Source organism: Branchiostoma belcheri, unplaced genomic scaffold (genome assembly GCF_001625305.1).
Source record: "Branchiostoma belcheri isolate BF01 breed outbred unplaced genomic scaffold, Haploidv18h27 scaffold28, whole genome shotgun sequence".
Lineage (NCBI taxonomy): Eukaryota > Metazoa > Chordata > Leptocardii > Amphioxiformes > Branchiostomatidae > Branchiostoma > Branchiostoma belcheri.
This window is the reverse complement of record NW_017803887.1, coordinates 2,478,203-2,490,967: the sequence shown is the minus strand read 5'-3', so window position 1 is coordinate 2,490,967 and position 12,765 is coordinate 2,478,203. Positions and strand designations below refer to the sequence as shown.

Here is a 12,765-nt window from a genome sequence, read left to right as displayed (position 1 = left end):
CATGACTCTACCACTACTTGGGGGTTTCCAATTCACGTGAGACAAGGGGTGGGAGGGGTTTAGTCATAATGTTGGACTAAATCTAACTTAACCCCTATTGTAAGTCTAACCCTAGCCCTTAACAATGATCCCAACTTTAACCCTAACTCTATAGTACGAACCCTAATCCTAGCCTTGAATACCTGACCTCTCACGTATCAGGATTGCCCTGGGCAAGTCCACTTGCCCAGGGCAAGTAAAAGTACTGTTTGGGCAAGTACTCCAACACTTGAATTGGGCAAGTTAACCTCCTTGAATTGGGCAAGTAAATTTTTTGGATACAAAGTAACATCCGTGTCCATAATATCACCGCCGGGGTCCATAATATCGCCACCTTGAAAAATAGTGTGCTTAAAGATATTTTTACTGCAACAAACTTTTGGTATGCACTCCTGCACACCTCAAATGTACATACCTAGGGTATGTTGCAGTAAAAATATCTTTAAGCACACTATTTCTCAAGGTGGCGATATTATGGACCCTGGTGATATCATGGACACGGATGTTATAGTGTTTGAAGTCAAACCACCTTATTTCGATAAATAAAGCATCCAACATTATAAACTTCAAAATAAGATAATTTCCTTGGTGGTAGTAAAAAAACATACAAATATGACTGTATATTTTGGGCAAGTGAAAAGTTGGTTCGGAACAGTGGAAATGACCTCGTACTTGCACGATACAAAAACAGCCCTATCCCGTACTTCACTTACCTCTTGAACAAATATACCTGTTAAAATCTCCAAGTGTCAATTATTACAGCAATCAGTTATTACAGCTTATTAAGAACCTTTTCAATTCCTTATAATGTTATCATCATAATGTCATTGTTTACTAGTTTTTTTTTAATTTGTTATCATGTTGTAATATAGATATAGTTTTGTTATCATGTTGATCATGTAAAATGCGCAATTCAGCATCTTTGTACACAAATGAAGCTGCCATGTATTTTACTGAAATGTGAACGAAGTCAATAAACTCAATATATTATTATATAGGCAAGTGGATTTTTGAAAACTTGTCCAACCCTGCACGTATGTGGCAGCTCAAGGATTTGGCTCAAGGCGGCACAACACAGTTTTCGCCCTATGGGGATTTCTATAGTTAAGGACCCCAAAGTGACTCACTTCGACTCACTAAAAATTATAGTAGGGTGCACAAGCAAGGTTCAGAATTTTAATATGTTTAATTGCAGGAAAAATATGTGAAAATGAGCTTAAATTTGCCGCCTCGTTCTGTTCTCACGCCCTCTTTTATTAGCGCCACTGCGGAGGTCATGGACTACAGCCAACGCACAGTACTAGTCGGTACAAGTATCCCAGCGCAAATCTACGCTGACTGAACACGCACCATAATTAAACTTTTACAGTCTCAAAACTGACGTATTCCTCTAACATTTACCACAGATCCCATCTCGGTACCATGCACAGAACAATCTCTGCACCCTTCTCTAGCATTGTGCATTCTCTAGCATAGTACCCGTACTACGGGGTTCGCCCATGCATAAATACTGTGGTGTGCGGCCTCAACACCAACGGGAAGGAATTCACCCTTGAACTTTCAAACAGGAAATCAGGGGCCAGCCAGCTGCTAGGTGAGTACACCTGAGCGACCAAATCGTTAGGAAATGGTAAAGCAGTTTCTAAAATCATTGAGTTTTCAAAACAATATACATGCACTGGCATTCATTGCTTAGAGTCTATGATAGTCCGAAGTTTCTCTATTAAATGTTTAAGTTGATTGTAATAGATGTACTTGCCATGATGTTCATAACAAATCAAATTAAAGAGGCCCAATGGTATACGAAAGCACTGTTTTGCATTACCTTCGCCAAGAAGGTTATGCTTTCCGTAGCGTTTGTGGGTGGGTGTGGTTTAGCACGATAACTTTTTGATGGATTGTCATGTAACTTGGTAGATGGGTAGGTACCGGTGTTCATAAGACCTAGGCATTTTAGAGATTTTGGGCCCCCTTGCATGTTATGGTACTGCTGCAGAACAAAATAGGATGTGATTAGTGCAGCTAAAACCTACGCTATGTAAAACAAAACTTTGTTTTAGTGTACAGGGATTTAATTCTGTTACGTCTACATGTATGCCTGGTTATGACAGCCCCAAGAGAACCTACCTGTATTTATTAAAGTTAATGTGCAATCTAATAACTGACCTATGGTATCGTCACTATTTGTTTCTCAAACAAAAAGCAGCTGACTTACTCATGACTCGGCGGTGGAAAGTCCCTGCAGTATAAAGCTGGGCAGGTCCCGCCTGAGCTAGAATAAAACAACTAACATCTCCACAAAGTGAAGACAGAACCTTTGCCAACGAAACTTGGCTTCATATAGACTCTGAAGAAAAAGGCCGACTTCAACATGGCTAGCTTGGCAGACAAGTTGCAGAACTTGCGATTGCAGTCCTTGAAAAGTGGACAGGCCTTAAAAGAGGCCATTCTTTCTGAAGATCACTATATCGAGGCATACGTCCTGAGAAGTCTTGGAGACCTCCATCTTCAGAAAGGCAAGCTAAGTAGAGAGTCGTCAGAGTTCGACAAGGCTGCTGCCCTGTATGCCGCTGCACTACAACTGTGCTGGACAGATCCGCACATGGGACAAACGGTTCAGCATCGTATCGGCTACTTAGAAAAACTCTCCAGAAAACTTCCGCATAGGTATGCCCCGCAGTATCAGTGGTTGTCACCAGATTACTGGGGTATTGCTGACAGCAATGTCTTGAGGGTGGCAGAAATTTGTGATAAGTTGGACAGAAGAGTCGGTACGCCCTGGCATTCTGTTGAGGAGGCATACGCAGAAACACTAGTACAAGCAATGGCAAACGGTGACATGTTCTTGGAGGTCGAGGTTCTAAAATCTCTTGGTGATCTCTACCTTCAAAAAGGCAGAGAAAACTCTCAGGCTGATGTATCCCAAGTTTCCAAGGCGTCTGTCATGTACAGCAAAGCTCTAACAAGATGCCAAGACTCTGGATCGAATTTAAAACAGACATTGAGGCATCGTATCGGATACACGGACAATATCATTGAAGCAGTAAGAAGGGTGAGTACTGTTATATATACATCCCATGAACTTTAAAAAGCATGGTCTTATTATTTCAATATATCCTAACTCGCTTAACCATGACATAACTAGAGCATGATTATGCAAATCAATATCTAATTCGCTTAATTGCTGAAGACATTCTATAAATCTGTTGCGCTCCATGATCGGAATAATCAAACTTATGACATTTGTAATTGGAACGAGATAGAGGAACATCGAAATTTAAAGGTATGAATGATGTAAAGTAAGACCTACTTTGCAGAATTAATGAGAAAATGCTATTATTCCATACTGTGGTATCATTTGGAAGTTAAGTGAAGGTGAACATCATGACCTCAGTTCGGTAGTTTACCAGGAAATACAAGAATAGCCTTCTTAGTTAGGATGGCACTGTTATTATAGGTGCAGAATATGATCAACTGATAAAATCTACGCAGATCAGGATCTTGTTTGCATAAACAATGAGAGACATTTATGAATTATATCAGTCGTAAAAGTAAATATCGATTGGCGAAGGTATGAGATCGTGGAACTCTAGTTTCTAGTCACGGGACGGTGTTTGACTGATCAGTGGTCTTTGCCACACGTAAGGAACAATGGTACGTTATAGTCAGTATCTCCTTGTAGTGACAGGGTTGACACGGTTAAACATAACCTTTCACCGGCATTTTGTTTGCAGATAAGAATTTAGCTACATCAGCATGTTCTGTGTTTCTCATATATTCTCTTATCTACTCAGTGTTCAAAATACTTTTTTGAGCAAATAATAACTGATAAGATTTGCAATTACAATAAATCTTGCATTCACGTCACTGCCTGAAAAAAAGTCAACCAATAAACCAGTCACATATACCCGTATTCCCCATGCAGCAAGCATCACGATCGAGAAGAAGAAGGTTGAGGAACACCATCAGAAGTGACGTTAATCAGAAACATTATCTCCATCCAGAATCAAGTATTTCCTTACAAAGGTGAGGATACAAAAGAGGAAGAAAACATATTCATTTTTGCAGATGATAGAATAACTTCAATGAAAAAATGGTAGCGATCTTCATGTAACATCTAAGGCCTACAGTTTTCCCTTTTTGCAGAAAAACGACGGATCGAAATATGTACAGCATAAAATAACTTCAATGAAAGGTAGTATTCAATGCAATTCCAGGGCGTCAATTTCAAACGCTTTTAAAGGTATGAAATGAAAATGTGCAATGAAATAACAATAAATGACATTATCAGACTGATTTTCTCATCCGGAATATTTTTGCTTCGCCACCCTGAAATTGCCTTTAAAGTGATACAATTGAAGTCTCTTATAATTAGCCTTCCTTATATCTAACACAGTACTTCTTTGTTTTCTTTCAGCCAACACAAGGACCATCTCAAGGAGGGTGAATCATCTCTTGCCAAAGCAGACCTGGACTCAGCAGAGCAGCACTTTGCAGCTGCACTTAAGACGGTACATGCGAGCGGTGAGGAAAAATCTTAGTAATAGTTAAAAGTCGAATACCTTAAAGTATAAAGAAACTAAAATACAAAATAAGATGAACCATTACTGTGAGACGTTTTTCCCAGGATAAGTATAGAAATAAGCAAGGAGGTTGAAATGAATGAAATACATATAAATCTTACCTGCAATGAGATTAATATTCATATTAAATATCAAAATTTCCCTCCCCAGATCCCACACCCCAGCAGTACCAGAGAGAGGTGGAGCCCCTGTGCAAGTTGGGGGATATCTACAGTAAGCGAGGTCAGCAGACAGGGGACGGGGGAGACTTTGTCAAAGCAGCAGCACTCTACAATGCAGCAATAGCAAGGTCAAAGGATAAGATTCTTATTGGTAATATTGCAACAGCTATTAGATACGTAGGGAAGTCATTTCTTAAATGTATCTTAGATATTCGTCGCAATGTGCGGAAAGATAACACAGAAAAACACAAGAAACAACTGAAGGAGATGCGGGACCAGATCAAGCTGGAGATGGAAACCATTGACCAGCAGCTGGATCCCTATGTACATTATGAGGATGACCCATGTGTCAGAGAGATAGAGGCAAAACGAGCTCAGGCTGTCAGGCAGTTGTTTGAGAAAATTGCACAACAGAGAAAGGAGTTCATCACTCTGCTTGTAGATGAGTGTATTGGGTTAGTGGGTCCCCCTCCCTGTAAGTATGCCCTGATAGGTTTGGGTTCACAGGCCACAGGACTGGTAACTCCATACTCAGACCTGGAGTTTGCCATCTTGGTAGAGAAAGAAAGCGAACGATGTCTTGTTTATTTCCGTAACCTCACCCACTACCTACACCTCAAGGTGGTCAACCTGGGAGAAACCATTCTCCCAGCACTGGGAATAAAATCCCTCAATAATTTCTACTCTGAGAACCCAACTGACAACTGGTACTATGACTCTGTTACACCACGTGGATTTTCTTTCGATGGGTCCATGCCAAAGGCAAGCAAGACTCCATTGGGCAGGCAAGGAACTATGAACGAACCACCTAGTGAACTCATCTGCACCCCAAGCAATCTGGTTTCAAAACTACAAAATGATGTCACGCTATACCTAAAGGAAGGATATCATCTTGCCACCATCTTGAGAAACCCTTGCCTGATACAAGGAGACCAGGATTTGATTGACACATACAAGTCCTCTATAATGAATCTACTAAAAGAGCATGGAGGTAGAATGGCCCAACAACTGACAAATGAGACACTTACGGAAAAGACTCAAAGGCTCACATTAAAAGGTGTACAAGCAACCACTGTGACAGCAACGCTGATTGATGTAAAGAAAGACCTCTATCGCTTCCCAGCTGTAGCAGTGGACTGCTTGGCACTGTATTCAGGCATCATACCTACCACAGTTTGGGAGACAATTAAAGAAATGGAAAATCAACAAGTGATCAGTCCTAACAATGCACATCACCTGACGGTGCTTACCGGCATCTCAGCAGAACTCAGGCTCAGAACCTATATTGAAAATTGCGGACAAAATGAAAACCTGTCAGCTTTGGCCTCAATGGAAAGAATGTTACCTGTACATGGTCAAGAACCATCCTTACTGACCGATGATGAAGAAAATACAAATGCGCTGAAGCCTGTTTTCCACATAAAAAATCCAAAACAGCTTTTCAGATACTATTATACATCAATCCCTCTTGAAAGAGCTTTGTGGAAATTGTCAGAAAAGGGTCAACTGCTATCTACTTCCTTTGATTTTTATGATAAATCTTCCGCAGTACAAGGAAGGATGTACTCTGGGCTTTGCAAATACAGACTGGCTATCAACTACTATAGTGAGGCCTTGAAGGAAGATGGTAATACCGCCGTTGATAAGATGGATCTGTTTCTGGCTCTTGGAGATGCTTGGAACAATGTCGGTAATTTCAAAACAGCAATGTGTTACCTCGAGCAGGCACTGCAGATTCACAGAAGTATCTATGGTTATCAGAATAAAGAAAACTCTGACATCATTAATTATCTGGGGATGACCTGCCACTATTTGGGCGATTACAATAAAGCAATTAGCTACTATAAACAGGCACTGCAGATGAAGGAGAGTATCTATGGTCAAACGTCGGCACATCCGGAACTTACCACGCCACGTCTCTCTATATATAATGCAGCACATCCTTTCAGTATACTCAACAACATAGGTTTATCCTGTGTTTTGTTGGGTGATTTTAGACAAGCTATTGGGTACTACCAACAAGTACTTCAAAGCTGCAAAAGAATGTATGGTGAAAACACCGCACATCGTGAAACTGCCATTGTACTTAATAACTTGGGGCAGGCATGGCAGGGCATGGGGGATTACAGAAAAGCAATCAGCTACTATGAACAGGCGCTGCAGATGAAGAAGAGTATCTATGGTCGAATGTCGGCTCATCCGGACTTTCCTCTGGCACTAAACGCCCTGGGGACAGTCTGCCTCGATCTTGGTGAATACAGGAAGGCCATAAGCTACATTGAACATGCCCTGCAAATGTTCAGGAGTATTAATGGCCAGAGTACAGCACATCCTCACACTGCCATCACACTCAGCAACCTGGGGCGAGCCTGGGAAGGGTTGGGTGACCACTGGAAAGTTATCAGTCACTATGAAGAGGCATTACAGATGCTCAAAAGTATACATGGCCAGACTGCTCGTCATAAAGACATTGCGATCATACTGAACAACCTTGGGAAAGTGTGGCTAACTCTTGGTGATTACAGAAAAGCAACAAGCTACTTAGAATCGGCACTGCAAATGCACAGGAGCATACATGGTCAGGGTGTTGCACATCCTAATGTTGCCGGGTCACTTAGCAACATGGGGGAAGTCTGGAGAAATCTTGGTGACTTCCAAAACGCACTAAGCTACCATGAACAGGCACTGCAGATGCGCAGGAGTATCTTTGGACCGACAAATAAACATCCTGACATTGCCGAGTCACTTAACAACGTGGGTTTAGTCTGGATCCATGTTGGTAACTGCAAGAGAGCAATTAGTTACATTGAAGAGGCACTGCGTATGTACAGGAGTATCTATGGTCAGGGTGCTGCACATCCTAGAATTGGCATGACACTCTCCAACCTGGCAGCCGCCTGGATGAATATTGATTCCAGGAAAGCAGACAGCTATTTAAAACAAGCACTACAGCATCTATTGACCAACTCCTGAACAGTCTATTCACTCCGATCCACGACCATGTTTACATGGCTTGGAAGGCAAACAAACAAAACGGTGTCCGGGAATTCGAAAACATACTAAACAGCATGTACAGTGGGAATTAACAGGACTGAAGAATATTGTTAAAATCCGCGGAACAGCAAAGCTGACCACACATACGTATCCTCCTCTGCCTCAAGCATGATGATCTCTCTATGTTTTTGTCACACGTTTTCACTGCGAATACTCACAAGAAAATTCTAGGAAATTAACGGGCCCGTGATATCATACAAAACTTGGCTTCCGAGTAGCAAAGTACGCGGTATTTAAAGTAATCTGCAAGCAAATGTATAACAATTATGCTTGTTTTGTGTCTTTCAATTCTCTTCTGATTTCCCCTTTGCAGAGGTGAAGTTCACTAATTTGTTTTATCGATTTACCATGTATAGGAAGGGGTACATTGTACTACATGTATGTATAGCAGATATATATTTTTGTAAAATATATGTAGTATAAATGTGTAAGAAAAGTATGGAGTTGAAATGTGACAAACCTATTTTTGTTAATCCACCGTTAGAGTTATACATAAATGTATGCAAGGTGTATACTATTTGTTGTTGAAATGTACATGTAACTTGAGTGGACGATTAACTAAATTTAATTTAGTGTATTGTGAGGAGTATATAGACATTATTTAGCAAATATAATGGACTGCGTTAGGGAAACTGTTACTCCAATCATGTTTATAAGCTAGATGTTAGGGCTAAGAAGAACAACAGTAAAATCATGTAAATGGTTAGGCCACACCTATTTCATTTGTCTTTGGATTTATTTAGGAAATTATATAATAATGAAACGGTTTTTTGTAAAAAAAGGAAACTATAGGAATAATGTGATAGCCAACATGCTAACATAAGAGCCACAAAGTTAAGTAAACATAGTTGATAATTTATGCAGTAAATCTTGAACTTTTAACTGAATAAACGCATTGGTGAATAGGAAGGAAAAAATATAACGGCTACAGAGACGTGGGCATTCTTTAACTGTTGGCACGAAAACATCAGTATTTTGGGATTGATTCTGAATATTTTTTTCATATTAGAAAAAAAAATGAAGTGGGCAAATTCATTTGAATGATTGATTGAATCCAAGGACCAACAAATGAAATTTGTGTGGCCTTACTATATGTATATGAACAGAACGGTTTGAAAAGTTTCTACTTTTTTCTCGAAATAAATATCATGAAAGGAAGAGGAACAAATCTTGTCAGAGCATAACCTCTAAAGGCCCACAAACACAAGATGGTGGGCTCAGCACTAGCCGAATCCGAAGCCCGTCGGAGCCTGCGCGTTGGGCGAATTCGGCTACGGTTTACAGTGCGAAAATGTTATATATTGCCCCTTAATATATACTATATATCAAGCTGTTCTTTTTTTATAAACACCCTTCCCCACTTCTTCTTCTTCTTTACTCATCCTCTTCTGAGGTGCAGCGTGTGAAGTTTTGTCGCCAGTACTTTCTGTCTTTCATTGCTGATAAAAGTTCCAATCCTTGTAGACCAGTGCCAGACTGAATAAGACCCTTAAGTGTTGTGATTGGACGGCCAATCCTCCTTTTTGCCTCTGGAGACCAACGTAAAGGTCTCCAGAGGCAAAGTTCCCCACGTTTACTACTATAGGCATAATGGTTGGCCCCGAAAACAAACGTTAACAAATAAATAAATAAATAAACAAACAAACAAACACATATTTGTTAGGTCACACAGTTTGCTACTTGACAATGCAACCCAAAAACTTTATTTATCTTTGATATGCATATCTTTTTCAGCTCACTTTCCCACATCGAGGTTGGAGCATCAATATATAATGCAACATGTGTCTGTCCTTGGTACTGAAATAATAATCATTTGTTCCACATCCTGAAAAAAACCCACCTCAGAACTTAATATTCTTTATGAATTACATCTTTCTCATTGAAAATAACAATTCTAAGTTAACATAACACAGTTTCATTGCCCATTCCTCCACAAAATTAGCAGGATGACTTGTATACTTTTGTATATTTTGTAATAAACAACAATGAAGGAAACCCTATGATGTAGCAAACTACTCTTGCATCCATACCTACAACTTGAACAAAGTATGCCTCCTACTATCATAATAAAACATGGCAGCGCTCTGGAGGATTCTTTTGATATAACGTTATTGCATTACTCTAAATTTCTAACATGTTGAAGACAAACTGAACTAAAGTTCAACTAAGCTCCAACTGAGGTTAATGTTTGTGGTGTTCTTATACGCAAAGTTAATCTGCATCATCATGAGCTATGAAACATGAATATACATGTATAATAATAATAATATGAACAAGAAACGTTAACAGATCTATACTACATGTAAGTCACCATTTCCATATATGGGTGCACATTATCAACCTTTTTGTAAACTGATAGTCTTGAAAGAACATGGCCATCAATTGTACTTGCATTAGTCAAAGAGGAAGGTTGGACTATAAAACAACCCAATAAATTCGGGTACTGTAAACTCTCACAGCTCATTCTGCAACTGGCAGCCGTGGTGAACACATGGGGAGAGCTAGGCTGAGATACGGTATACCAAGTACACCTCTTCGACATTATGTGGAGACATGGATATGTACATGAAAAGTACATATAATATTTTACTAAACAACAAGAATATAGACTAATAACTACACAGGCATGTACTATGCCAATCCTGGTAAACTGGGACTTCATCTATTCAGCATTTCAGACTTGGATTCTAATATATAATGCAATAAGCCGCCAAATGTGTTTCAACATGTTTCTACATTGTATATTTGCATACAACTATCATATCAATAGAAATCTAGTTTGGCTGTGGATAAGACGTGCAATTTGTGATTACAGATATAAGTTTTCGAAACAAACATGGAAGCTTGACAGAGGCTCATCTCTGCTGGAATTGTTCAAATTGGAAACTGTAGGCCCTTATCGTGTATAACGACTGCAAGTAAATGTTACATGGATTGTGTTTAGGTTTGCTGCAACTGTCTGTGTCATTCCTTGTATGGCAATGTTTTGTTGAAAAACTAGTGAAGATAAAATACAACATTTTTCAAAACTTCAAACGTCAGTTAATATGCAAATCACTGTCTGTCGTCTGCTCCCATTGTTTCCACTGGCAGTCGGGTTCAGACACCCCGTGGCTTATAATCCATTTATGATGTTGGGAGGATGTGCGGGGTCAATTTAGCTACTAGATCCTCACAGGGGATAGTTTCTTTATTGGTGGAGGACCCTGGGTCCTCCAAATTCCTCTTTAAAGCAAATGGAAATTCAACTGCTGGAGCCTTTGTATTACGAGAATAATCAGGTACAGGTTTTTTTAAGGCAAGTTAAGGGCAGCAAAACAAACACAAAAATAAAATTCATATATATTTCGGATGAAAATATATTATGATCTTTTGGACGGTTGCTTGAATGATAGTTACTCAGTATACACTCCAGTTACATATCTCTTCAACTCTACAATAAGGGTTTACGACATCAGGTAACAATTAAACAAAACAAACAGCCGACGTCGTTTTACTAGTGCACTGGTGACCCTTTCCTCAGTCCGTTGGCACGAGAAAGTCTGTACGTCACGCGTTGTTAGACTTTCACTCGTCCGACTCTTTCTTCCCGTCATTGGGCCAATTTTCTTTCCTGAACTATCTGATTCTCAGCTCTTGGAAAACATTTACCGATTCGGAAATGTTCGCTTTTAAAATGAGGTTTAAACCTAAAAGCACACGGTGCTTTGTAGTCCTCTCCGTCGGCCAAGCGGCACAGAATTTTGATGAAGTTGGCCCTGCACCTGAGGTGGGTTCTACCCCACCCCCATGAAACTCCTTCCTCTTCGCCCCCGCCGTTCTGCTTCGCCCCCGCCCCGTTCTGCTTCGCCCCCGCAAAAAATCTGCTTCGCCCCCGTCGTTCCTCTACGCCCCCGGCGCAATTCTGCTTTGTACCCGTCCTTCTGCTTAGCCCCCAATGGCGGCACAGCTCACAGTCGACACGAAAATCGTCTGCAAAATAACAATAAAGGCTGTGCCGCCAAATTTGAAGTAGCCCATGCTCCGGCAAACATTCTGGACCACCTTTCTGCCAAGTGGCGTTGCACAAATCCTTCCCATTCAAAAGTTTACCCCTACCTCACGGCCCGTCAGTGGTTCTTACGTTTATAAGTACTGGCGTTTATAAGTACAGCCGTGAGTGAAATTTCCCGCCAGTACTTATAAACGTAAGAACCACTGACGGGCCGTGAGGTAGGGGTAAACTTTTGAATGGGAAGGATTTGTGCAACGCCACTTGGCAGAAAGGTGGTCCAGAATGTTTGCCGGAGCATGGGCTACTTTAAATTTGGCGGCACAGCCTTTATTGTTATTCTTTGCAGACGATTTTCGTGTCGACTGTGAGCTGTGCCGCCATTGGGGGCTAAGCAGAAGGACGGGGGCAAAGCAGAATTGCGCCGGGGGCGTAGAGGAACGACGGGGGCGAAGCAGATTTTTTGCGGGGGCGAAGCAGAACGGGGCGGGGGCGAAGCAGAACGGCGGGGGCGAAGAGGAAGGAGTTTCATGGGGGTGTTTTATTCTATCTTGGGAACTTGGAAAATGTGCCTAGCTGAAAAAAAGCGGTCCCAAAGACAATGTTGTTTTTGATGTTGTTATTCTTGTATTAAGCGAACGTTTATCATTACGCTAAACGTGGTCACAGGGTAGCCTCTACCAGGCTTCGGGAAGCGGCTGAAAACTGTAGCCCGAAATTGGCCAAGGAGGTTTAAAAATCAAAGTTGATTCCTTGCTAACATGCCGAGGGAGTTGGCCCTCTCCCCCGGCACGTTATCTGTCTATTTGGCTGATTCAACTCTTTCCAGCCGCTTCCCGAAGCCTGGTAGAGGCTAGTCCCTATGTTCTGGGTTTTACCAAAAAAGTTGTAACCAGTTCATAAATTAACATTATTGTGGTCATCAGGTCACGGAGAA

The 12,765-nt window shown here is 40.9% G+C and overlaps 1 protein-coding gene across 1 annotated transcript; it reads left to right on the top strand.

Moving 5' to 3' along the window:
* Positions 1 to 2,277: 2,277 nt before the first annotated feature.
* LOC109472576 lies at positions 2,278 to 8,859 on the top strand. The gene is made up of 4 exons (XM_019772360.1): positions 2,278 to 3,091; positions 3,965 to 4,065; positions 4,457 to 4,563; positions 4,773 to 8,859. Exons 1-4 carry the CDS (start codon positions 2,411 to 2,413, stop codon positions 7,754 to 7,756), a joined length of 3,873 nt encoding a protein of 1,290 aa, XP_019627919.1. The 5' UTR covers positions 2,278 to 2,410; the 3' UTR covers positions 7,757 to 8,859.
* The last annotated feature ends 3,906 nt before the right edge of the window (positions 8,860 to 12,765 follow it).

Coding starts and splice junctions, on each gene's coding strand:
- LOC109472576 (XM_019772360.1), top strand. CDS start 2,411: ATGGCTAGCTTGGCAGACAAGTTGCAGAACTTGCGATTGCAGTCCTTG. Junction 4,066..4,456: donor TCAAGTATTTCCTTACAAAG/GTGAGGATACAA, acceptor GTTTTCTTTCAG/CCAACACAAGGACCATCTCA. Junction 4,564..4,772: donor TAAGACGGTACATGCGAGCG/GTGAGGAAAAAT, acceptor TTCCCTCCCCAG/ATCCCACACCCCAGCAGTAC.